The 25951-nt window shown below is 47.6% G+C and overlaps 1 protein-coding gene across 5 annotated transcripts in view; it reads left to right on the forward strand.

The window, feature by feature from the left end:
* The first annotated feature begins 15008 nt into the window (after positions 1–15008).
* Positions 15009–25951, forward strand: part of NRP2 (neuropilin 2) — a 116965-nt gene continuing 106022 nt past the window's right edge. For 4 of the 5 annotated variants that reach the window (XM_086719412.1, XM_086719414.1, XM_086719415.1 and 1 more), the window contains exon 1: positions 15009–15966. In XM_086719412.1, coding sequence (XP_086575538.1) covers positions 15894–15966 — 73 coding nt within the window. In that variant the 5' untranslated portion in view covers positions 15009–15893. The remainder of the gene's footprint in view (positions 15967–25951) is intronic. The other variant, XM_086719413.1, reaches the window with a different exon arrangement.

Here is a 25951-nt window from a genome sequence, read left to right on the forward strand (position 1 = left end):
TTGTTTGCCCTAATTAAGTCAATTTTGACATTTTAATGTCATAAGTTATAGCCCTGAATAATAGATATTAATCTGTTGGAGTTGGAAGAGTTTGAGAGGTCGTCTAGTCCTACCTCCCACCCAATATAGCTTCTGTCATATCCTGTCCAGTGAAATGGAGAGAGATTTCTACTTCAGCTCTATAGCAAATTACTAAGAAACTGCACAAAATTCCCTCATGAAATGGTTCAGGAGAAGCCCTCACAGGTGATGTGAAGCTTGGTGAGTTCTCCACTGAGTGGAGAAAAGTGTGAGTGTCTGTGGGAGGATTCTGTCGCAAGGAATCCCGGTAAGTTCCCGCTGCCACTATCAGATGGCAGTTTTTACTCTCAATAGCAATACCGGAGGCATTTCTAGCTTCTCGTTCAGTTTTTCTCCCTTTTAAGGTTCCTGGAAAAAGCAAGGGTCTTTGTTCTCTGAACCCCAGCTCCCTCTCCCTGCACGCCCACCTCCAGAATAAAACTGCTCATCTCATGGTCACCCGCACTGATTCAGTGGAATTTCCTGCAGCCTGTCCACGGAATCCCTCTGCCCCAAACTTCCCCTTTTCTGGGTCAGTTCCTTCAGTTATTTCCTCTTTAAGGATTTTGTGAATAAGTCACAGAGTCGTTCTCTTGGCCCCCCAAAGGGTGACTGCAGCTCTCCTGTGGGGAGAGGAAACACAGGCAGGAACGTTGATGTGACAGCTTAACTGGTCAGGTGATCGTCAGAGACTTCCCCTGATCTCCCTACCCATGCCACAGGGCCAAGGACACCTCCCTCTGGCAAGGTCACACCCCGTTCAGAATGGTCTAAGTCCCATCGCATCTATCACGTGGTTCCAGGATCACTGCGAGCATCCATATAATGTAAAGTGGGTTTGCATAAGCTGCATCCGCAGGATTATGGTGTCATAACCCCGGGATCTCAGTGACTTCACTGCAAAGGTCTGTGTCTCACTCTCGGCACACGTCAGCATGGCTCACCGCTCAGCTCCGCTCCTCGTTTCCTCCACATGCTGGCATCCAGGCTGATGGGGCAACCCTTGGCTGGTACATTCTCCCGGCAGAGGCAAAGGGCAGCGGCCGAACCACACAACGGCTCTTCTGTTTGCAGGTTATACACGTCACTTCCACTCAGACTCTAATGGCCAAAGCACCTTACATGGCTAAGTCTGACATTAAAGGGGAGGAGACATACACTATACCTTAGAGAAAGCACTGCACGCCGCAGAACAAAGGAGCAATGCCTCATCCTTTTGCAGTTAATAAGGTGAATAATTGGGACCAACAGTACAACCTATCTCAGTGACAAAGTTTGGGGAAGGGTCCCACAGAGGAGCTAACCTGCTTATTCCAACTATATTGTATCATAGAATTCCACTGTCCAGATTTTGGGGGCATAACCTCACTGCTGTTTCTTCAGGAAGCCCTTAGCGTCCTTCAGAGGATTTCTTATCCTTTCTTTATGCCACACCCATCACTCCTTACCTCCCTCTTCATTTCTCTCTCTCTCTCTCTCTCTCACACACACACACACACACACACACACACACGGGGCTGGGTCTTCTTTGCCCTCCCAAATTCCCTACTTCCCCTTCATTCCCAAAGCCTCCTCTTATGCCTTGGAAATCTCTGGGGGCACGAGGGATACACGTTCTTGCCTGTTCCCATTTCCTCTGTTGGGTAAGGTAACAGGAAAGTCTCGAGTCCTTGTGGAAGAAAGACATAGTGTGGGCTTGACTTGAAGAGGCAGATTGCTTTCGCTTCCTCTCTGAATTCCTTCACTTATGGTCACATTTTATTTTTTTTCAACGTTTATTTTTATTTTGCGGACAGAGAGAGACAGAGCATGAACGGGGGAGAGGCAGAGAGAGAGGGAGACACAGAATCGGAAACAGGCTCCAGGCTCTGAGCCATCAGCCCAGAGCCCGACGCGGGGCTCGAACTCACGGACCGCGAGATCGTGACCTGGCTGAAGTCGGACGCTTAACCGACTGCGCCACCCAGGCGCCCCTATGGTCACATTTTAAATAGAGCAGGTATCTCACACTGCAAAAGTTTACCTTCTGCCAATAGATTTCCCTAAATGTATAGTTGAGACTCATATTCTCCCCGCTAGCAAGGTTTTTGTACCTTCTTAGGCTAAAGAGATACGTCTCCTTCACAACCTTTGTTTACATACAAATTACTTTTCTATTGACTTATCCTTGAGAGATGAGCCCCAGGGTGACACTTTCAAGATTTTTCAGTGTGTGTATGTGTCTTCCATTTTGGGGGGTGTTGTTGTTGTTGTTGTTGTTTATTTGTTTTCAGCACTAAGTAGAATCACTTCCGCGACTCCGTCAAATGGAAGCCGGCTGCAGGGTACCATCCACATCTGTCGAACAATCTCACCCTCACACGACCACCACATTTTCTTCTCTCTTCCGAAAGTACCATGATTTCTTTGTACTCCTCAGGACCTTCCTCCTGCCCCAAAGGGGCCATGTACAGATGAGCATTTTCGAAGTCGTATGTCTACATGTGCCTCTCCCAGCCCTGCACTGTGCCTTATCGCTGGTCCATGATTCCGTACCACTGGTTAAGCTCCCTATATTTCAAGGAAGCAGCCCAAGGCTGTTGGCACACATTGACCCTTCTAAATTATCTCCAAAACAATGCGGATGTGCAGCAGGGCCTTCACTTTTCAGTTTGCCAAGTTGTCCTTCTACAGTCGCTTAAGGAACTCCGGCCTGAACTCCGATTCGCCACCCAGCCTCTCCCAATGCTGAGCACCTCTACCCGCGGCTGGTGACAAAATACTCTAGCGGAAAAGTACCTTGTGACTGGCCCAAATCAAGACTCTAGTGCCACTGAGGTATGCAGCTGTCTTGGTTGCGACCCCCAAAAGGTCATGACCTTTGACCTCTATGATGTTTGCATTCTCGCCCCTGTACCTAACCCTGCTGCTTTGCGACAAAGGGCGCTAACCTATCAATTGCCAGGCTCTTTCTTCTAAAGTACGGATGAGCATTCGAAACCATGTACAGCTAACCACCTCCGAAAGAACACACATTGAGAGAGGGCTGCGGATACAAATGTCCGGTGAACTGACGCTTCAGAGGACCAGGGAGTAGAAGAAAGACTAATCTTCCAGGGAGACCTATCCATTCCAACCCCCTCATTTTATACAGGAAGAAACAGAAACCCAGCGCATCGAGCACCCCTTGCTTGCAGAGCTGCTGAGTGATAGAAAGTAGACTTCCTATCCTTTAAAAGAATGTTCTTTCTGCTTTACCGTGCCCCCTCCTTGGGCTAAACGCTGTGATTTTTTTTTTTTTTCAAGCAACAAGATACCGACAAAGAGATATTTGAGATATTTCTCTCTTTGAGAATGTTACATGACAAACAATGGCAACTTGTCCCCATTTAGATAGGAATTGGTTTATTTAACTTAGTTCCCATCAGAGCGAGTAGAAAGAACATTCAGTAGCTCTTCCCACCTAAGCCGCCCCATCTGCTTGTTCCCGGAGACAGCCTGCCACACCAACAATAAACAAGTTTACCACTCACTCGGGAGCGGAAGTCTTACTGCATTTATGCATGTCATGCCTGGGTCTTTCCCTCTCTTGCTCACAGGCTACCCATGTGATCTGCACTCACAGATAGACGGAAGGAGGAGCTATCTCTCTGCACAGTCCCAGCTACCCCCAGAAGCAATTGGGTGCTTAGGAAATGCTATTGTAGGGGGACAGGTTTTTACTACAGTGGTGAAAAATACTTTGGATTTTTTTTTTTTTCAATCAGCATCCTCGTGACAGACCCCAGTTCGGCCAGCTGATGCTGGTTTGTGGTCTATTGCAAGATTTGGGGGAGGGATCTGTTACCAAGTTCTTTTGCAGGCACATGAGTAAACACACCACGTGAGGTTGGGAGAGCTGGAATTTGAAGTCTGCACACTGCCCTGTGGTGAAAGTACAGTACTTGGTGCCAGGAGTTTAGAGTTTAATTTCCTCCTCAGCCAACAACTCTTTGTGTGGTGAATAAGCCGACATCCCTGTACCTATAGGCAGAAAGACTGTCTACACAACTCTGGAGCAGGGGACCTATGTTCATTTTGCAATTAGCAAAAGGTAAAGGGTCTTGTCTGAAACATTTTGTGAGGATCCCAGACTTTGACATTCCTTCCATTGACGGTAAGCACCCCCCGCCTCTCTAAACGATCCTCCTGCCACCACGTTTTAAGAGTCTGAGAATTTTTTTTAATAACTCTAACAGCACAGCAGCATTTGTTCAAATCGACTTTTTTAAATCAGTTTCATTGGATCCGGGGTTTCTCCCACATGTTACTCTTGAAAAGAAAGGATCAAAATATAAAAGCTATCGTAAGGTATCGTATTTCTGATGGAATTGCCCTGGTGAGTATTTTAAAAATAGCAGCCGAAGACGCTTTCATTTCTTCTCATCACAATGTTGCAAGAGAGCCTAAATACAGCTTTGCGTTTGTTTAACTGAAAGCTGCCATTTCTCAGTGTCGGTTGGGTGTCGAGTCCCAAAATGATGAGCACGGTTAACTTCAGCTACAAAAAAAAAAAAAAAAAAAAAAAAAGGATTATGAGCCTTAGCATATTTTTTTTTTTACCAGAGTCTCATTGTTAAAATGATTCTATGAGACATTCCGCAAGGAGAAAATCTACAAAAGCTAGAATTAGAGAAATACGTGGGATGGGTTTGGATTTGATATAACTTCTATTTGGCAATGCGAAAAAAAGAAAAGAAAAGCAATGTGAATACATTGAATGTCTCTGGCCTGGGAAAATTCATCATTAGTAACAGGAGCAATAATAACAATAAAAATAACACAAATAAAAACCATAAAATGGTGCAAAAGCCTTTCGTGGTTTTTATACATTTTGGCTTAAACTATGACTTCAGAACTGATTCCAAGCAAATATACTCTAGTAAGTTCCAGATCAATCTACACCTATAAGATCAACCGTGCGATGCTTATTCACTTCAAAAAGATGTGCTTTCTTCATGCAGTGCCTTCTGTGCTATTATGTATAATACACTTGGACTTACAAACATGTGATTTTTTTATGCCATAGCTCAAGAGCACATTTTTGCCTGAACCAAGATGCCCATAATAGAAACAACCCTGACCGTTGAGTTGTCCTGAGCTGGGCAAGCAGTTGCAATGTGACTGAGGTACTGGGATGCTGATGTTTCTTCTTTGTATATGTGTGTCTGCTTTGCTTTGGGGAAGGCAGGAGGGGACAGATACAGAAGGTTGGGTGTAGCAATCCTAAACTCTGAGTCAATTTGCCCGGCCATGGATTTTCAGGCAATTAAGGAAATGGACTTGAAAATTAACTCACGGGTATGTGCGTTGGGCCTTGAGCGGGGTCCATTGACTCTTGCCTTTCTTAAGGATGATGTATCATTGATTCCTCAATGGGATCGCCTCGGTCTGGTTCTCCCATCCCAATGGACGTCAACAAGGGATCCAGGCAGGGAAGGAAGGAAGACTTGGGTCATCTATTTTTAATCAAATGTGTAATTTTAAAAAATGATTCTGACACTCAGAAACTTACCATTTAAGCCATAACGAAGAGAAAAAAAATCTGGGTTACGGTAAGATTACTACTGCTTTGAAAAAGCTGTCTTAAGAAATGAAAACTCACAAGTCCAGTTTTAGGAAGGCAGAATTATCCAGATCCCCAAGGACAAGAAATAAAAAAATTTCCCCACTAATGCTTTTCTTTCTTTAAACATTCTAAAGCCTTATTGAATTACAGTTATAAGTGGGAAGAAGGCAGTTTACTCGACTCGAGAGAAGAACACGTTAAGCTCTTTTTTTTTTTTTTTTAAATCTTAACAGAGTTTCTGAGAATTCTAAGAAAAGACAGCTCTTAGCATCACAAAGGCAATATAATTTTGACTTTGGTTTGTAAGGCTGGCATTTGGGGAAATATAATAAATGATTTTGATACTTTGGTAAGTTATTTGGTTATTCATATTAAGTTGCTGTATTTACTTTAAGACCTGGTGCATAAATCTCATGTTTTCATTAATTCAAAAAACATTCACCAAGCACCAATCATGTGCCTGAAACTGGGTTAAACACTGAGAGATTTCTCTGATGAACAAATGCTACTGTTTATTCAATAATAAGTAAAAAAAAAAAAAAAAAAATATATATATATATATATATACAAAGTTTCATGAACCATATACACTCTGATTTTATTTGGATCTATTGCATTTTTTTAATGTTGATCACAAACTGCTAAGTTGATTTTGTAACTTACTAATGGATCTCATCCTGAAGTTTGAAAGGTACCAGTATAGAACAAGTCCCTGTCTTAAGGATGAAAGAGTGAGCCTGAGTCAGGTCACTTGCTTATGGCAGAGCCTTGGTTAGTGGAAGGGCTAACCCCCATTTCCTGTCTGCTGGTTTTTCGCTATCACATTATCTTACTTTGTTTTCCTTTTCGAAACTCACAACCACCTTCTGAAGTGATCCTGCTCATTGTGGACTTGGGTGTTATCTGTCTCTCCCACTAGGAGAATACTTGTCTTCACTGAATACTTACTATTATTGCCCCCCATGCAAAGCTTGGCATACACTACGTGCTCAATAAATACTTTTTGAATCAGTGAGGGCTCTAAACTGACCCTGCTTTATATCAAGTGCAGATTTGCCTGAATAGTTTGATAGGGCCATTGCTTTGGAATAACCACATGCCTTGTATGGGTGAGGAAACAGAATCACAAAGAGGCAAACGGATCTTGTGACACAAGGCACTCACAGCTCAGTGGAAAAACTAGAACCGGGAACTAAGTGTCCTGACCCAGTTCAGGGACCTGAGTGAGTTCCCTCTGACATGTCTGTCTTACATTGTCAACCTAATTATTAATGTTACTCGGCTGACTTGTCCTAGAATACTCCTCACCCCTGAAATGCAACTCTCCCCTTTTCTAAGGGCTAGAGGGGCTCAGTGTTGAAGAAGCCTCAGTCTTTGTGATAATACTGTCAGTCGGGTATAGCTACAGGCATACTTCCAGATGTGTTGAAAGGTCAAAAATTACATTTACTTCTTCTAAATTATGATCAAATCAAATGGGAAATCAAACGGGAAGCGTTTTTACATCCTAGCTCTTAGCCAAATTCTAATAAAGAGACAAACTTGCTTTGTAATTTAACTTTGGGGGACTTGTTTAAAGGAAGCAAACTGCTTCTGGTCAGAGAGATTTTTTTGTTTGGCCAAATTTCCTGTATGATTTTTTTTTAAGCTGCTTAGATACTAAACTTCAGGGCTCTGTGTCAAAGAAAAAACGGAAGGGAGGATTACAGACAGCTTGTGACTTTAGGCAACAGAGAAAAGCCCAAATTCTGCAAAATGACCACTGTTTCAGATAGCTCATATTGCGACTGACTGCAATTCATCAAAACTCCAGTGCCCCCTTGAGAAAGCCCCAGCTCCATCTGGCACAGGGTTTAAGGGTTCCTCATGGCAAGTGTACCTTGGGCTTTTTCCCTAATAACCCCAGCGTGCCCAAAATGTCCCCTGCCCATCTTGGGACTTAGTAAATATATAAGTCTAACAACTGTGACAGAAGATTGAGAGGAAGTGCCTTTGATTCTAAAACAAAAGTTTTCATTGGATTTTGCTCAGTGACATTGAGCACGGTGTTCGGGACAGCCTGGGAGTATTCTGTCCTTCTGAATCAGATTTAGCAAATAATAAACACAGGATGGCCATGCATTCCATGTCTTATCTGGTGACCCTACAACAGGTTTCCTCAAGCTTCTCCTGTCTAGTTTATGGGAAGTTGGGATTAGAAAGGGAAAAGGAGACAAAGCTAAAAGTGATCATATTTATTGTGCTCTCGAAGTAATTTTCCGTTTCATATTATTCCAGCATAAATGTTGCCCCTGCATTCCATTCACAATGCAAAACATCAGGGTACAGAACTCCCGTGAGGGCTTGTTTCTGCCTAATGTACCCAGGGGGAAAGCCTAGAAAACATTAAAGCAGTAGCTAGGAGCTTTAATGAAGTTAACCTGCTGAAACCAGGGGAGGTTTGCCTGAACTACACCTGAAAGCACTTTGATTATGGCATCAGCTTCAAAAGAAACCCATTCCCTCATTTCTGAGCTCTGCTGCATTGAGAAATAGAATTGCACCTTTATATTCAGGCTAATTCTGCTGCCTTGCTGAGGGCTGAAAGCATTCTGAGGCTTCTAAAGCTGTAAGGGAGGGGGAGTACTCCTTCCCACCCTCACCTCCCACATCACAAGCCCCAAGGGACAGAGGCTGCTCTCAACCCTCCAGGTCCTAAGAATGTAAAGTCTAGTATGATAAATGCCTTCCGGTTCAGAAAAAGATAACCTCCCACTTTCTGCTAACATTGAGCCAGTTCAGGTTCTACAGGTTTGCTTAAAAAAGAATAACAACAGACCCTCAAAAACTCCCTGGCCTTTGTAAATTTCCCCTCCCTTTACACTTACACTTCCTTTCGCTTTTTAATATAATTTCCTTCTCCATTTCCTTTTATTTCATAATGCTCTGCCGTCATATCTTCCTGCTTTCTTTTTCATTTTTTTACTTTTGCTGATGTCTCTCCTTAGTGTTCCTTTCATTTCCTTGTGCATCCATCCCTTCCTCTTGGGTTTCAGTTCTGCATTTTCTCCTGTTGTTTTCTTTTCTGGTCACAGCTGCCCCCTAATGGTTGTCAAGATCATTACTGCTAAGGGGGAGAGAGAGAGAGAGAGAGAGAGAGAGAGAGAAGGAAAGAGGGCAGAAAAGAGAGCTGTAGAAAAACATAAAATATGTCTTTGCTTTTCACTTGGAAACATAGTATCGACAGCTCTAGAAAAATATTGAATACAAAACCTGTATCAATGGGAGGTGAACCGGAATGGTAAATTACAAAACTGGGGGGTTGGGTGGATGGGAAGCTTGGGTTTTCATCGAATACATTTTATGCTGTTTACATTTTTTTTTAAGATGTACATGTATCACTCATTCTCTTTTTAATTTAGAAAACAAATAGAATCCAAGTCTGGAGATGGAAAAGGAAACTGCCTCTATAAATCATCTTTCCTTGCAGAAAGCAAGCATCATTCCAAGCCTCCTTCCCCAACAGGGATCCCATCCTGATACTAAAGTTGATTGGCAGCTCAGTAAACTGCGTAGGAGTAAATATGAAGGAGGCGAGTGGGAACTAATGACTAGGGTGGGTGTGAATTAACCCACCCTGAAGTCTCCTCAATTGCAAAAGGTCAGCTCCCTGACTCTTGCCTTTCCATCACGACTTTCATGCTCAAATTAGCAGCTATTGCCATCATAATGTAACAATCACCTGACATGTAGATGTCTAATTAAGGCACCATAAGTCACAGGTTACAAATTTGAAAGCAGCAATAACCAAAAAAAAAAAAAAAAAAAATCCCTTGTAAATCAATGGGGGTCTGATAGGGTGTGTGTGCATGAGAATGTGCACACATGGGTGGAAGACTCAAGGTTCCAAGAATATTAATCTATATGTTTAGTGAGAGACTGGGAATTTTCAGCTCAGAATAAGAATTTCCTGAATGGTGGGACATTTCAGATCATAACCCTAAAATGTCCAATCACAACACCAAAAATGCCATGAAGTTACAAATAAGTTATTGGCTTTCGTGATTGTCAGATGGAATCTGTTTCTTGTTTGGGGGCATTTTGTTTGCTTGCTTGTTTTGGTTTTTTCTTGAGGGTCTAGGAAAAGGCTTTGTCCAGAAATATCTCTTCTGAAAGCCGTGTGACGATGCCTAACATACTCACTATCACTCACTCTTTGAGAAAAGGTACTCAGTGTAAATACTGTGATAATGGAATATCCAATTAAGCCCCATCCGTGCATTAATGTCTTCTTGGGGGATAAATGGCTATTAATTTTAATTACTGAGGGTGGCTATGGAATTAGGACTAAAACAGTTTTAAATTTATGAAGAAGGATGGAGTCAAGAAACATTCCTAGCCAAAATTCTAAACTGTAAAGGGATGGAAGTCATTCAAACTAACCCCTTCATTTCTACAGGTGAGGAAACTGGTCCTGCATTAGTTAACAGACCTTTCAAGGACACCCGAGGGCAGCGGAGACCTAGGGTCCATCTGTCCTGACCTCAGGTTTCTGCTGCCCCAACCTGCTTCTCTCTACTGAGGCCTGGAGCTGAGGCCAGGAGCCAGGGGAGCACTGCGGAGTATCTGATTCCTGGTGAGCGCTCTGGAAAAGTCATCCAAGAGAGCACAGACGGAGCACAGGATGATAGATAATAATATGATCCAGCCCTTCTCTCTTTGCCAAATAGACACCAAACATTTTCAAATGATGCTTCTGCTGATGCTAGGATTCCCTTTTTGGTGAACAAGTGCAGTTGTCTCAGAGACTCACAAGGGTGTGGACGTCTACGGGCTGCGGTGGGAAATCTCCAGCTCTGGTACGTGATTATCTAGAGCTGAGCTGTCTCATGGGGTAGCTCTTGAACGCCAACGGAACCTGTATTTTTTGAGGGGTTCGGAAATGTGTTTAACAAAGTTAAGTACAACTTAAAATTCAGTTATGCGGCCACACCAGGCGCTCTTCAAATGCTCATTAGGCATGGGAAAAGCACCGGTGGCTCCCTCGTTGCAGAAAGTTGCATTGGAGAACACTGCTCTGCAGAAAAGGGCTGACGGGGTCCTCTCTGAAGCACCAATGCCTCCGGTGTATAAAAATCGGCGTGGCTGAGGGGGATCTCCACACGCCTAAGCCAAGCAGAGTAGAGAGAGCAACTGGCCGAGGATTCCAGCGACATTGAAAGGACTTGGTACATTTTGCTCACTTGTTTTTCATTCATAAGGTTCCCTCCTACCTGATCTAGTGTCTGTGTCTGAGAAGGAGATGAGAGGTATACAGTTCAAAGTGAAGGAGATGCTGATATTTTATGGAAATCGGTAAAGATTCGGGGAACCCATCAAAGGTAATATCAAGTACGGATTGCTAGGTAGTATCCAAATGCATTGAATACAAGAAAAACGTTGTTCAAAGAGTGAGTGGGAGAGAACCCCGCCGACCAGGAGCCTGGACTTCACTTCAGACAAAAGCGAGACTAAAAAACGAGGGCTTATTACATTTTAACTGAAGCTTTGCCTCTGAGACAGATGCAGCTAAATATTAACTGGGGCAATGCAGCAAATGACAGATTAGGACGCAATTATGCCTCGTATCTCCCCCTTTCAGGGTGAGAGCTTGTCGATGTTAGGGCTCAGATAAGAGGGAGCACCATGTGACAGGTGGTGTCTATTGTGGAAGCATGAAACTTCTGGAGCCTTCAGATCCTGTAATCCCAGGAGACAAGACCCGAGTGTCTTATGTGCTTGCACACCTCCTGCATAGTCATGCTTCCATGAGCATTTAATAAGTACAATGTGATGAACACAGATGGAAAAGCATACCTGAAACAAAACTCTAGTAACAACCAGGGGCTGAGTGGGTTGGTGGCGAAACGGCTAGATCCACCTTCATAAACCCCATCCGCTGGCACAACTTTGAGCATGTTCCTGCAAACCTCCCGCCCCCGTGAGGTGAGGCTCTTGGTGTTTTCAAAAGGCTCTTTGCTGTTGCTGCTAAATTAATGTCACAAAGTAAAGCCGGAAAATACCACCACTCTGGCATTTTAAGAGACATGTTCTCGGAGACTTTCCCCTATGTCTTCCTTGAAACATCTGCCCCCTGTCTGAAAGGTGCCTTGAGAAAAAAAATGTGGAGAACTACTCGTCCAGGTATCCCTCAATGGAAGCATACAGATCGAAGGCTAAGGGTAAATATAACATCTCAGAGCGGAGGTGTTCAATTGCTGGCCTGTTGAGCATCTGCATCAGAATCACCTAAAAAGTGTGTTTAAAACTAGAGATTCCCAGACACCACCCTAGATCTGACGAACCCGAGCTGCAGGAAGACGGTGCCCAGAGATCTGAATTTTCCCTACTTGCCCTGGGTGATTCTGATGCACCCTCGAGGGTAGGACTGTCTAGCTGGGAACACCCATCTTTCCAGTGGGGTGTGGCCAGGTTACAGCTTTCTCGTACCATCTTTTACAGATCTGTTTTATGCTCCCCATTTCCCGTCCTGTCAAAGGAATGGAATGTAGGATGGGATTATCTATTATTATTTCACAATTAAGGATAATGATGCGAAATGTCCCAGGTGAGTCAGTGATGCTGCCAGGAATCTCCACCTCACTAAGTTAGCTGTTTTCTAGAGAGTTCTGTATTTCTGTTAACAAGCCCATTGTTTCTGTCCATGTTACTAGTCTGTCTCTTGGTAGGCAGGCTCCTCGGTGGACTCACAAAATAATGAATAGTACGGAGCCTGGCTCCTTACCCCTGAACCTCCGGTCGAAACCAAACCAACTGCAGCCAACCCCCTGAGATTCCAAGTCTAGACAAAAATGGGCTGGCAGGTCTGAACCAGTCCCAGTCGGGAGAATTTCCCTAAAGATTTATTTGCCATCAGGCACAAATGGGAATTTTGTTTAGTTCCCCAAGAGTCCTTGGGAAGTCCTTGGAAGTCCTGGGTTAAAGAAATTCTAAGTCCTCCCTGGGCCCGTGGGCCCTTGTTCAGAGTGGCCTGGGGGCGATCTGGTCTCACTCTGACTCTTCCCTGGTCTGATAAAGGATTTTGAGCTCCTGGAAGTAAAAGCGCAGCCAGAAGTGCTGCTTGCGGGTAGTCTCAGCATTATTTATTGAGTGCTGCCCCCTAGAGGATACAAATGGTCTGGCAGCTTGGAGTCCCCAGGGCTCTGAACCAGACTCGCCCTCTACCCAACCACAGATCACTCAAATGGATTGACCAGAATGTCTTGTAGCACTTGTCCCAAGGACTGCCAGGAAATAAGTTAGCTCCCTCTTTAGGACACCTCTGAACAGTTAAAATCCGTAATACTGGGAATCAGGTCCAGGAACAGAGCACTGGAACCGACCCTTCTCCTTTGGTAACCAAGGACCTTCAAAGCAGCCTGATGGGGACCCTCAACCCTAAAACCCCAAGAGCAGAAGCCCAAAGTTGTCATTCTTATGGTTTCCCAATGGGCCTCAGTGTACTTTTTCTCTCCTCTTCCCTGTGCCCTTCACCTAAACTCTGGCTATAATGTTCTCGGAAACAAGATTCTTCCATGTGGGACACTTGCTAGAATGGCTTAGCACACCTGGTGAGTGGTGGGGGGGGGGGGTGATACTAAATGACTTCCTGTATTCAGGCTGTGTTACTATAGATAGTGTTATTCGTCCTTAGGTTAGCATCTTGGCAATGACAGAAGCCAGGATCTCTGCTGAAGGTTCAAAATCCAGATTGCCTCTTAACCCCCATGAAATATTGATGAGTGGCAATCTTTCTGTGCAGTTAATGTTTAAACAGGAAAAAAAAAAGTAAATCTGGAGTTTTCAATAATGTGGGCGTGCTCTCAAACCAAGGAGAGAAGGAGGAACAGAAGGAAGAGAGAAAGAACGAAAGGTAGCCTTCAGGCCAGCCAGGGGATATGCTCCCTGGAAGAACTCACTAGGCCTCTGTTAAATGCCCTTTCAAACCAGGCATCTAAGATTAACAGTGTGATATACAGCCAGTGGATTTACACAGCGCTGTAAAATCCCTCCATGGCTTGGCTCAACTATTTGCAAATCACTTCTGATTCAATTTTGTTTTGGTTATCTCAGTGTAAATAACAGTTAAGTGGGAGTTACAGATTTTTTCAAACACTAAAAGTGATAAACAAAGCTAATGGCAAGTCCAGATAAGGAGCAAAACCACCCAGAAGAATCCACAAGTGCAAGCAAAGAAATAAATGGGTAGTCGGATGTGTGTGTGCTTCTTGTCACCGAAACTTTATTTTTCTTAATCCGCAGAGTGGCAGGGAAGGTATATGCAGAGTGTTATTTAGACTGGTCTTGTTAGAGTCTTCATGATAATGTAGTAATAGGTGCTTAGTGAAGCAAGACAGTTTGGAATCCGCAAAGCCATCCTCAGAAACAAAGATACAAGTGTTGCCCCAGCTGTTAGCTTGCAACTCCCTCTAAACAGTTTTCACACCTCCATTTAAAAATAGTTGGCATAATGCGGTTTTCTTTCTCTGCGCGCTGTGGCCACATTTCCATGGGGGAAAAGGTAGTCGTTACAGTAGCGTTTTGAGGAGAAGCCCTCGTGTACCTGTACTTTTGGGGAGGACTAGGGAGAACCGGGTTTAATTGCCTGAAGAAATTCTTTGCGGAAAGTCCCTCTCCTTCTGCTGGTTACAAGTTGGGTGCGCAGAGAGAACTAAATGCTCGCCCGGCGAGGACAGGAGTATGTTTGGGACACAACAAAGGATCTGAGTAGTAAGCGCACGAGTGTTTGGGGTTTTATTCAGCCTGGGCTGACGGTGTGTGCCGCCGCCACGCACTGCTGCCTCTGCGAACGCATGGCTGAGCTGCCGCCTGGTTCCCCACACCAAACACGGTACGCCACCCAACTCCTCCTGTAACGCCATTGCGCGTGGCATTGTGTTGGGTTCTACGTGTGTGGCCTCGGAGCCAGGGAATTTGGGGGGGAACAGGGATTTCCCCCATTTCCTGCGTAGTCTCCCCCGGGCGGGGACAACGCGGCCAAGGGCACTGCGCCCTGGAGGTGCCCCGGGGCGCTCCCTCTCCCCGGCTGTGCGCACGGGCGGCCGGGCGCAGCCAGCCGCGGAGGTGCCCGGGGTGGGCGGGAGGTGCCGGGTGGGAGAGAAGCAGCTGGGTGGGAGAGGAGAGCCTGGGTGGGAGACGCCTCAACTTTGATCGGGCCGCGGCTGGGGGGGGGGTGTGGGGGGGGAACCGCCGCCGCCCCGCCCGAGCCGGGTGCCGCGGCGCTGGGCTGTGCGCCGCTCGTCTCCGCGGCTGCCTCTTTAATCAGGAACACAGAAGGGGCGGGCCCTGAGCCGGCGCGTAATCGGATAGCTCTGCCGCGGCTCTGACATCCACATGCTGCTCGGCCTGAAAAGGCTGGGGGGAGCCGGAGGGGAAGCAGAGAAGGCGAGCGAGGCACCAGTCCGCAGCCCGCCCCCGGCACATCCTCAGACGCGCAGACCGCGGCGAGGCGCTGGGCGAGGTGGAGGTGAGGGCGGGCGCGAGCGAACTCGGAGAGGGGCTCGCTCACTCCCAGGCGATCCCAGCCGCCGCCGCCCCGCCAGCAGCAGCAGCAGCAACAGCAGCAGCAGCAGCCGCCGCCGCCGCCGCCGCAGCTTCTTTCCTCGGACTCCCCTCGTCTGGCTGGCCGAGCGGGTGTAGTCGTTGGGGAGGCTCCCGCTAGGGGAACCCGGCGAGGGCAAGAGCGGGGCGGCCGCCTCTCCCACTCGGGCCGTCCGGCGGTCGGTGCCTCCGCCCGCGTGTCGGTCCCGGGCGCCTGGAGATGTGTGTCAGTTTACGCCTCTGAGATCACACAGCTGCCTGGGGGCCGTGTGATGCCCAAAGCAAGTCTGGGCTTTTATTTTTATTATAATTTTTTTTTTACGCTTGGCTTTCGGGAAATATTCGTGATGTTGTAGGATAAAGGAAATGATACTTTGAGGAACTGGAGAGGACATAGATGCGTTTTGTTTTTAAGAGAGGAAACCCGTCCCCCCTTCCTGGCTTGCTCCCGCTTTGCTGATTTCAAGAGCCACCCTCCTCTTAGGTGAGAATCCAGCAAGAATAAAGGTGAAGACGGGCCGTCAGGACCCAGGAGGGAAACCCTGACCATTAGAAACCTTTGCAGAAGACACTGTAAAGAAGAACGTAAGAGAGAGAAAAACACAAAGACTTAAAATTATACAAGACATCTACAAATCCAGCTCTGGAGAGAGCCTCCTTCTCCAAAATGGATATGTTTCCTCTCACCTGGGTTTTCTTGGCTCTCTACTTTTCAGGACACGAAGTGAGAGGCCAACCAGGTAAGCCCCTAAAAGTTTTTTTTTCTTTTTTTCTGTTCATTTCAACATGCTTTTCCCTTTAAAAGCAACCGCTCATTCTGGGCACATGGGATGGCATAGAAGGAGGCTCCCTCAATACTAAATAACTTAAAGAGAGATCCCAGCCGGCCCGCCCTATACCACCACCGCTTCTAAAACCCAACTTTTCTCTCCTGCTAGCACTGTGTGTGTGTGTGTGTGTGTGTGTGTGTGTGTGTTTTGAAACATAGACAGAATTTGGCGGTGTTCAGATGTCACATATGGACTGAATCAAAGGTTTAAAAATACTACAAAGCCTTTGCATTACAGTTTTTGGGATTTTTTCCCCCCTGTCTTGAGGCAGAACACATCTCCCTTGAGTTTCTTCAACCTAGCCAGTGAAATATAAATCATTTGCATTCTCTCCACTTAGCTCCATTGAGCAATGTTAACTGAAGGGCTTGGGAAAGACAAGAGTCTAGTTTGGGTTTTCCAATGCTGTGGATTCTTTGCAGACCGTGTGGATACGCCTCAGAATCCTAGGGCTCAGGCTGATGGAGCAAGTTGGCCTGCGGCTGAGCTGGGGGCTTGGGGCTGGGCTGGGCGCTGTTGGCTACCCAGGCGCTGGTCGTCCCCGCTCTCCTTCCTGCATCCATGTGTTTTCTGGGAAAGTAAATCATGTTCTTTTAAAAATCCGTATTAGATAAAACAGACTGCGTGGCCTTCGAAGGTCTCTTACTCTTGTGAAGTGGTTAGAAACTTTTGAGTGGAATTTGTTCTCAACCACTGCCAAAAAGGGTGTGTGGACAGACTGCAGAGATAAGGACTGCAAGGCCCAGAACAGTCTGGGGCCAGTATTTGGCAGCGGGGAGGTGGGCTGGCAAGGGGCACCCTGCCTGAGCAGGGATTTCTGGTTGCAGGGAATCCAGTGCGGCTTGTCCTTCCTTCCCCACACCACTCTCCAGGGTGAACCTCTCTCCCCTCTGAGAAGAGTGTCTGGAATCTGACAAAACTCTTGGAAGCTGCTACAGGTGATTGAGAATGGGGGAAACCATCTATGGAGGAAATAGGGGAAAGAGAAAGAGGAGATAAAGCCTGGCTGAAGTGCCCTTACCGGTAGGCACCTCCAAGGCTATGGCCGCAGTGGTAGGGTTAACCCCTTGCAGCAGCTCCCTGGGCACGTCCCTCCCTTTCCCCCATCAGAGCGGGCTAGTGGGTCCTGTGGGCGCCTAAAGGGGAAGCTTTGCGCCTGGTGCTCTGGTTGTCACCGCCAACACACCCCATTTAAGCTTGAGTGTTTATTTGAGGGGAAGGAAGCCTGAGGAATGCCCTTGCTATCGAAATCCACCCGTTTGCTGCTCCTTCTCTGCCATAGCTGGCTTCAGGGCAGCTGCAAATCGTTATCAAAGAGATGGGTGCAGGTCCCACTTGGGGAGATTTCCTGTGTCTCCCCATTCCCTCTTGCCTTAATTCTAAGTTCCCAGCTTGAAGCGAAATTAAATTACCTCCCACAGACCTAGATGCTGCATAAATTATGTATGTTTGTGTGATTCGCTGTGTGTGTGTGTGTGTGTGTGTGTGTGTGTGTGTACGCGCGCGCGCACGCGGGGAAGATGCCCACGGTATATTATGTATTCAGGCACGGACTCTAGTAGGCCCCGGCGAGCGCGCGCACACTGGGGCACACACCGGCATGCGCGCGCGCGCGCGCGCGCACACACACACTCGCAACACACAACTTCAGGTTCTGTGTGCTCTGCTGAGCGGGAGGGGTCGTGAAGACTCAGGGGCCATGTCCTACCCCAGATGTTCGCACATCTGTCCCCGAGCTCTGCGCGAAGCGTACGTTTGTGTGCGACACCCGCTCGAACCCACTCCCGCTCTGCCACCTGCCTTTCGCGCTCTCTGCAGAACCCCCTCCCACCCTCGCCCCGGGCCGCGCTGCGTCACTTCTAGAGAAGCCCAGAGGCGCTGAGCGCGGGGCAGGTTATCCAGTACGACGCTGCCGCAGCAGCCTTACCGCCGGGGTGGGATCCCCTCGTGGGACGCGGAGCTGGGACCCGCCCTAGGTGGATATTCTCCAGCCCCTCGAAAAGGCGAAAGCAAGCCGCAGGGAGCTCGGACTTCCTGTTGGAGCACCCGACTGGCACCCGGGGAGCTGGCAGCGGGTGGCAAAGGGCGAGGCCCTGCTAGACCTCTGACTCACCCGGTGCGCGTCTGCCGGGAGGGGGCCGAGCCCAGCCGGCGGCGGCGGCGGCGGCGGGAACCCGTTCCGAGAAGGAGTCAGGGGAAAGGGAGGGCGGAAGGTGCATGAGGGGGAGCGACTGAGCAAATAACCCTGTGGCCGCGGCGGCACTCTCGGACTGGCGGGCAGCAGGGAGGCCGCGCGGGCTGCGCGCATCAGGCTCCCCCACTCTCTGCCACGCTGCCTCGCCAGATCGTAGTCGCGCCGCCGACCTGCCTCCCTCCTCCTGGGCTCGAGGCCGCTCCGAGGACCCAGACCGGAGCGCCCCCTCCTGCCTTCCGCGCTCTGCTCCGCGCTGAATCTCTCCCCTCCCCCGCCGCCCCTGGCGGGCCGGCTCCGCGGGGCTGAGGCGGAGCAGGGGATCGGAACGCTGGCGAAGCTGGCACGCGGGAAGCCGGGGTGGGATTTCGGAATCCGGGGCGGAGAGGGGCGGAAAGGAGCCAGCTCTAGCCGCGGGAATGCGCGCAACTTCCACTGCCCCTAGTAGCGCCCAGCGCCCGCCGGTGCGCCTGAGCAGGTGAAGAGCACGCGGCGCGCGGGCATCCACGTGGTGGGGACGTGGTGGGGACTTGGTGGCCCCCCAGCCCGCCCCAAGCCCTCCGCGCCGCCTCTAACGCCGCATCGATTTGTTTGGGCTGAGCAGCAGAAACACAGCCGAACGATCCATAAACATTCTATTAGGCAAAAATATTCCCAGCGAAAGCAAAACCAAGGCTCGGGCCTGGGAGAAGTTGGCCGCCTCCAACTCCTCCAGCCTTGTCGCCTCCTCCTCCTGACTAAGGACACCCCCAGGGAGAGGCTTGCGGCATTTCCTCCACGCTGCCCACTGCCAGAAAGTTAAGTCGCCGCTGCGGCTCTCCGCTCGGGAGAAACCTGCAGTCGCCGGCGCGGTCCGCCTCCCCTCCCCCGCCGCCTCGCTCCTTGCTTTTCCACGTGAGAAAAAAATATTCACGGCCAATGCTTCATTTTCACTGATTGATTTCTTTTTAATATCAATACAAGTTAATGGAGGCGAGGCGAGCGGTGATTAAACGGCTGCCCCCACCCTTTGCCTCCGGCTGACTGCACCGCAGTTTTTCCAACCGGGTCCCGGGCGCCCGGCGGCTGGGTGGGGGGCACCCGCAGAGCCAACGTCCTGGGGCTGGCAGGGGGTGGTGGTGGAATGAACCGGTTGCTCCTCTGGGAACCGTGGGGGTGGGGTGGGAATCAGCTTTCCTGGCCAGCTTAGAGGATCCGGCTCATCCTTGTCGCAGCTTCTGCGGCTCCGGTTGAATTTCTCTGGAAGGGGAGGGGATCCACACTCTGGTTTACTGGCGTGTGCTCAATGCTCGCTGCCCTCCCTCCGCCTCCTTTCCTTTCGTTTTCAGACTGAGTGGAGAGCCCCCTGGCGCTGGCCACTCGTTGTCAGCGCCTGGCCTCGAAACTCCCCTTTGCTCGAGTTGATGGGGGGTGGGTCTGGGGTTTGCTCGGGAAATCATTCAGGCCCTGACAATGGGCTTCTTCAGATGGTGGCAACTCCCAGCCCCAACGCCCCTCCTCACCACTTGGGGCCCAAAGAACCCGGACCCTATAACCAACAACCTTCCCCCGCACTCCACCCGCCCCCCTCCGCCCCCGCCCCAGCTTTGATCTGTGCTTGGCTTTAAACACCATTGCCATGGACACGGGGCAGACGCGGCCAATCAACCTTGCGTCCGGAATGGATGATCAGATAAGAGATCTAAATTGTCTGTGGGAGATAGGTCTGGGTTCAAACAAATCCTAAATGAGAAGCAGTGGCGTTCTAGGCGCCCTTATTGGGCAGACGTTCTTTTTTAGCCTGTCTCCCCAAAATGCGGGATGACTATGGGTAGGTATAGATACAATAATTTGCAAGCAAAACTGTGAACTCCTAGATTGTACACAGACAGCCTGCTCTATGCTCTGGGGACTGGTCTCATGCCCACATTCAACGTGTGCCCAGTAAACTTTACCCCATAAACAGCCACTGGAGGTAATGAAGCTGTTACCAACTGCCAACAGAACACACAGTGCAAACAGTGGAAAGAAGAGTGCTCCCCATGAGTGTTCCAGGCAAGCACCTTCTTGTCCAAGATGTGCCTGGTGGAATTGTGAATGCCCAAGCAGCACCACTGGTTTGGACTTTGATGCCATTCTGCAGAGCCCTCCGATTAAGTCACAGAGCACACAACTGGCAAAATGGAAGGTTGGAAGGCTCCAGTGACTGGGACCCCAGGCTGTCTAGACAGGACTCCTGCTGTCTACCAAATGGCTCTCATCCCCTGCTGTTGAATGTGAAGTCCATATTCTGCAACCAGAAAGGCCAGTTCCTATCTTTGTAGTACAGAAAAAGTTAGGAGCCCAGATGCCAATTCATATGCAATGAGGCATGAATGTAAACAAGAGCTGGGAGGGGTCTGGGGGGCGTCACTGGGGAGAAACGCCATGGACTCAGGTGATTCTGAGGCCCCTACTTGGTGTCTTTCATTCAGCTGCTCATTAAAGTAATCAAGAGAATGAGCTGACTTTGGGTGACCAGAGTGTGGGACAATTCTTGGTTGACTGAATTCAGAGCCAGGTTCATTGGTAAGAGTTTTCAGAATACATTCCCCAGAAGTCGAGGGAAAGATGAGGAAATAGAACTGAGATTTTTTTCCTTTTGTAAAAGATGGAGAGCAGAAGCATAACACCTTCCGGGGCGCCTGGGTGGCTCAGTCAGTTAAGCGGCCAGCTTCGGTCGGCTCAGGTCATGATCTCGAAGTTCGTGAGTTTGAGCCCCGCGTTGGGCTCTGTGCAGACAGCTCAGAGCCTGGAGCCTGCTTCAGATTCTGTGTCTCCCTCTGTCTCTGCCCTTCCCCCACTCATGCTCTCTCTCTCTCTCTCTCTCTCTCTCTCTCTCTCTCTCTCTCAAAAATGAATAAACGTTAAAAAAAAATTTTTAAAGCATAATACCTTTCTATTTCTTGCGTGGATGAAAAAGGACTTGGAAAGTAACATCTGGGCAGTAGTTTATGTTATCATTAACATATTTTAGGTATTTTGTCATTTGACCATTGTTTACCACTGTATCATCATCGTTGAGGCACCCTCTTTGAATGGCAGATAGGAGTTTGATCCCCAAAAGTTAGTCTTTGTACCTTTCCTTCCAGGTAAATAATTCGCTTTTCTTCCTTTTCTTTTTTAATTACCCACTCATGGAAGATACCGCAGAAGTTTGTCCTAGAGAGCCTACAGCATTTTTTAAAGCTTTATCTGCCTTGATGAGAAATGGCCTAGGGGCTTAACGGTTTCATTACCTAACAGGATTCGGTGAGGCTGGATTCCTGGACACAGTGGCCCTGTAGCATGACTGGCCCTCCAGGAGAAAGCATCTTCTGAAGGTTTAGGAAGCTGTCAAGTTTAGATAAGGCTGAGCTCCCATCCTATGGGACCTTGGTTGTATTAATAAGAAGAAATTAATTTTTAACCACTGGGAACGTTGCCAAATTATGTGACCTTTGGCAGACCAGCTGTGCTATAAAAATAAATCCCCCGTTTCTGAAAATGCTGCTCCTATCCAGTAGAACAATAACAATGTGGCATTTAGGATAGGGTTGAGTGGGGTTGAGAAAAGGAGACAAATGGGGGTTGCCAGCAAAAAACCCCTCAATGTTGTGACACATGGTTTCAGACCTGAAACATCTATCCACACCACCCTCCCTCTAGAGCCAAAGACATACGTTGGTTTCCAGTACACAGGAAAGACAGTCAGGATGACAAGAAGCTGGGTGCCAGCGTGTGCAGGCAGTGGAGAAGGTGTTAAGTGCTTCTCGCCCTCCCCACAGCCCAGCCTTGAACACGTCTCTCATTGTTCACGCAGACAGATTACTGGCACAGAAAGAGAAAAGGGAGTTTTCACACAGGCAAAACATTTGTCTTTCCGTAAATGGCACTAAATAAGTTTGTCACATAGAGGTTTGGGGGAGTCCTTCTTTGGGCTTCCCAGCTTCTGAGGTACAGAAGCCAGACTGCCTAGGTTTAAAATCCAGCTCAGCCATTTGCCAGCTCTGTGGTCTAGAACACTTAATCTCTCTGTACCTCAATTTCATTTTCTGTAAAATATGTTTGATAGTAATACCTGCTCCATAGGTTTTTGTTTTGTTTTGTGCTGTGCCAGATTACATAGAGTACTATTTGGCCCATATCAAGCCTATTCTAAAGGCACTTAATCACTGTATCTCATGACCATAGGAAGCACATTATAACCATTGTAGTATGTTTATGTTATTTTTAATAAGTAAATAATTATTCTTTCTCGGCTCTTACCCCACTGAACGTTTGTCTATGTTTTATAAGCTTCAGATTATCACTCACACTGTTCTTCAGAGAGCAATAGTCTTTGCTGGATTTTCATCTAAAATTTACGTCTCCTCGTTGCCATTTTTTTCTCTCCTTGTTCTTCTGCTTTCAGTGCTCTCGCCTCTACTTATTTTTTATCTCTCTCCTTCCCTTCCCTTCCCTTCCCTTCCCTTCCCTTCCCTTCCCTTCCCTTCCCTTCCCTTCCCCTCCCCTCCCCTCCCCTACCTTCCCTTCCCTCCCCTCCCTTCCCTCCCTTTCCTTCCCTTTCCTTTCCTTTCCTCCCCTTTCCTCCCTTTCCATCCTTCATCACAGAAGGTGTGCTCAGCAGGGAGCACTCTGTGCACGGTGCTCCCCTGAATGTGCAATAACTTCTACTCTGGCATTAAAGCCCCTCAGCAGCTGAACTCAAGAAAGTCATCATAAAGACAAAATAGCTTTTACCCAGCAAGACTCTTAATAATCCCATTTCCCTCTGGGTCTTCATAAAAGAGTCAGGATCTAATCCAGAAAAAAAGGAGGGGTGGGGGAGCTGGGAATAACAAAAGGAAAGCTCTCCCCAGTAGTGTGCAGAGGACGGGGCTGCTGGCCTGCTTAATGCACAAAGCCAGTGATACCCTGCTCACTGCCTCCAAGGATCCTGATAACCAGTGATCTGGGTTCTGGCCAGTCTTTCAGCAAAGAAGATAGAGGGAATTGCAAATTACTGGGCCGAGCTGTAATAATAATTGCTTTGATAAAGGCAAAAAATAAAACAGATGTGCCCTAAAGGCATAATGGGGGCCAGGGGAAGGGAGATGGGGAGATAGAAGTAGAGAGAAAGGAACTGAAACCCAGCAAGAGATAATCTGTTACCAGCAAACAGCTTAGTGACGAAGAAGTAATGTGCATCTTCCTGCTGCTACTGACAACAAATATCTAGAACTCACCTCTGGAAGAGTGAGGGAGGCCAAGAGACCCTCAGATAAATTATTTTTACCATCATTAGGATTAAGATGTAAATATCCTTTGACCTGCATCATTATTAGCGGAGGCTTAGAGTGTCTTTGGAGACATGGTTCACGTGACTCAACCCTGCCTCATGACCAGGTATTATTGTTCCAAACAAGTTAACTGAAACTCTCGGTTCACCACAAAAACATCTCCGCATTCAACAGCAGCTACGGGCTGGGGAAGAAGATTCGTACTAGAGAAGCAGAATGATTGTGTTGAGGCTTCCTCGGAGTCCGTGGCAGCTAGGGCTGCTTCTGGTGTTATGTTAGGCAGCTAATAACTGAATAATTCACCAAACGTCACGGAGTCTGACTTTTGGGTAAGACTCTGAGTCTGATCCTATAAAGTTCACCGAGGAAGGAGTCACACCCTCGAGTTGCCTGGTGGAGAAGAACAGATAAGGCCTTCCGGAGCCCTCACACGCCTTAGAAGGACATTAAAGAGCTTCCGTCTCGGAGGTTCCAGACAGGGAGGGGGGAACAGTAGTCTTGGTGTGAGGCACCAGGGAGGGAAGGGTGGAGGTCACATCTGAGCCCGGGTGGAGAGGAATGATGGGCGTTAGAGCTGGAAGAGGTGTAATAGGGGAAGATGGGAGCAGAGGAATGGACACTGGTGTATTTGGGGAACACTCAGGAGCTGCAGTTTAGAACGTGTGGAGGGAAATGATTGCAAAGAAGGTCGGAAATGATAGGTTCGGCTAAATGCAAGGCCCCGTTGCCAGGCCTCGGGAGTTGGATTTCATTCACTAACCAATGGGGAGCCATTGACGTTTCAACATAAGCCTTCAGTTAATCAAAATAAATGGAAAAAAATATTATATTACCTTTTATTCTCCTTTGGTTTTTGGAGAGACCTCAAAATTATTCTTCTTCCATTTCCTTCCCCAAATGTCTGTTGAAATGGTCAGGAATTGTAATCCCAGATCTCTCATCAAGGGCATCAAAATTGCATTTGCAATGAGGGCTGGAAAAGAGTGGACATAAATATAAACTAATGCTATTATATTGACTGCCCTATTGGAATTGCATTTGTTTCTGATATAAGATGACAAATAACAAGGTTACCACAGGTGGCATGATTCGAGGTCAGAGGGGGTCATCGCATCGAACTTACGTTGTAACACTGAAATGAAGGTTCATTTTTAGAATCCAGATTAAGGGGGGGAAGACTTTCCAAAGGGCCTACTTCCAGACCCAATTTCCAGTTCTGTCGCCTCTGAATCCACGGGAAGTGTTTCCGAAGCAAAAGCCTGCCTGGTTCCTCACTCCTCTCTCCATGCTCACAGGCTGGCCTCATTCCCTCTCTCTCATCCCCTCCATCCTGTCCTCCCGGAGGTTCTTTTATTCAGATTTTGAACTTTATCACTGCAAAAGTTCACAGAGATTTCCATTTGCTGTGCCTTCAGGAGAACATCACTCAATGGCACCCGGCCCCATCAATTGAATAGATTGAATCCCCTCCCAGTTGCCTTAGGAAGTGGTCAAACAGCCACATTCCTAGGCTGATGGATCGGTTCATTTCTTCCCAGCTTAAGCCAAGATACAGATTTTATGAGACTGTCTTGTGACAGACTGAAGTCGCTTTGAATAAAACAAAATCCAGCCTCGGCTCCCAGAAATAACTCTTAAAAAGCAGCTTATCCGGGGTTAGCGAGCAAAATTTGGTTAAAACCCTGAGCGGAGGACTTAGATGATTCAGGCAAGGGATTTGAAGAACTCTTCTTGGGCTTTCCTTTTATGCATCGCTGTTGTGGACACGCGCACACACACTGCTGAACATCCACACTATTTATTAAGCATGCAGCCACAGACTCAGTTAAGGAGAGAAACTCACGTCAGTAGAGCTAATGTGATTAAAAGAGACATTTGAACTCTCCATAATGCAAGACAGGCATGTTCATCGGAAAAATCCTAGAGGTTGTTTCAAGGCTTACCAAACAGAGGAAACAGAAGTGACACCTTGAACAAATGTCTTGTTCTCTAGGAGGGGAGACCAGTTTTTAAATTTTTGGTTCCACCTATCGGTTGTATAGGATCTTTTCCTCACCTCATTATACAGGCTTCGCATTTTAGAACTGGAACTGACCTTTAGAATCACTCCCCTCATTTTACAGATGAGAAAACAAAGGCTCAGAGGTGTTTACTGACTTACCCAAGGTCACACAGCTTGACTGTGGTGAGACCATATTGAAGACAAGGCTTCTTGTTAGTCAAGTGGCAAGGTGACAACCGTCTCTCTTTTCAAGTAGGAGAAAGAGCTTCTTCTTTGCCTTGCTACTAATAATTTAAAGAAGGAAATGCTGTAGAAGTGGAAACAGGATGGGGTTATGCTGTGGACAAAGGATAAATTATTTAATAAATAAAGGACAGTATTTTCATAGGAAATGAGACCGACTGCTTTTCTCCACCAAGTGTA

This window comes from Puma concolor, chromosome C1 (assembly GCF_028749965.1).
Source record: "Puma concolor isolate L17-30 chromosome C1, mPumCon1.1.hap2, whole genome shotgun sequence".
Classification (NCBI taxonomy): domain Eukaryota; kingdom Metazoa; phylum Chordata; class Mammalia; order Carnivora; family Felidae; genus Puma; species Puma concolor.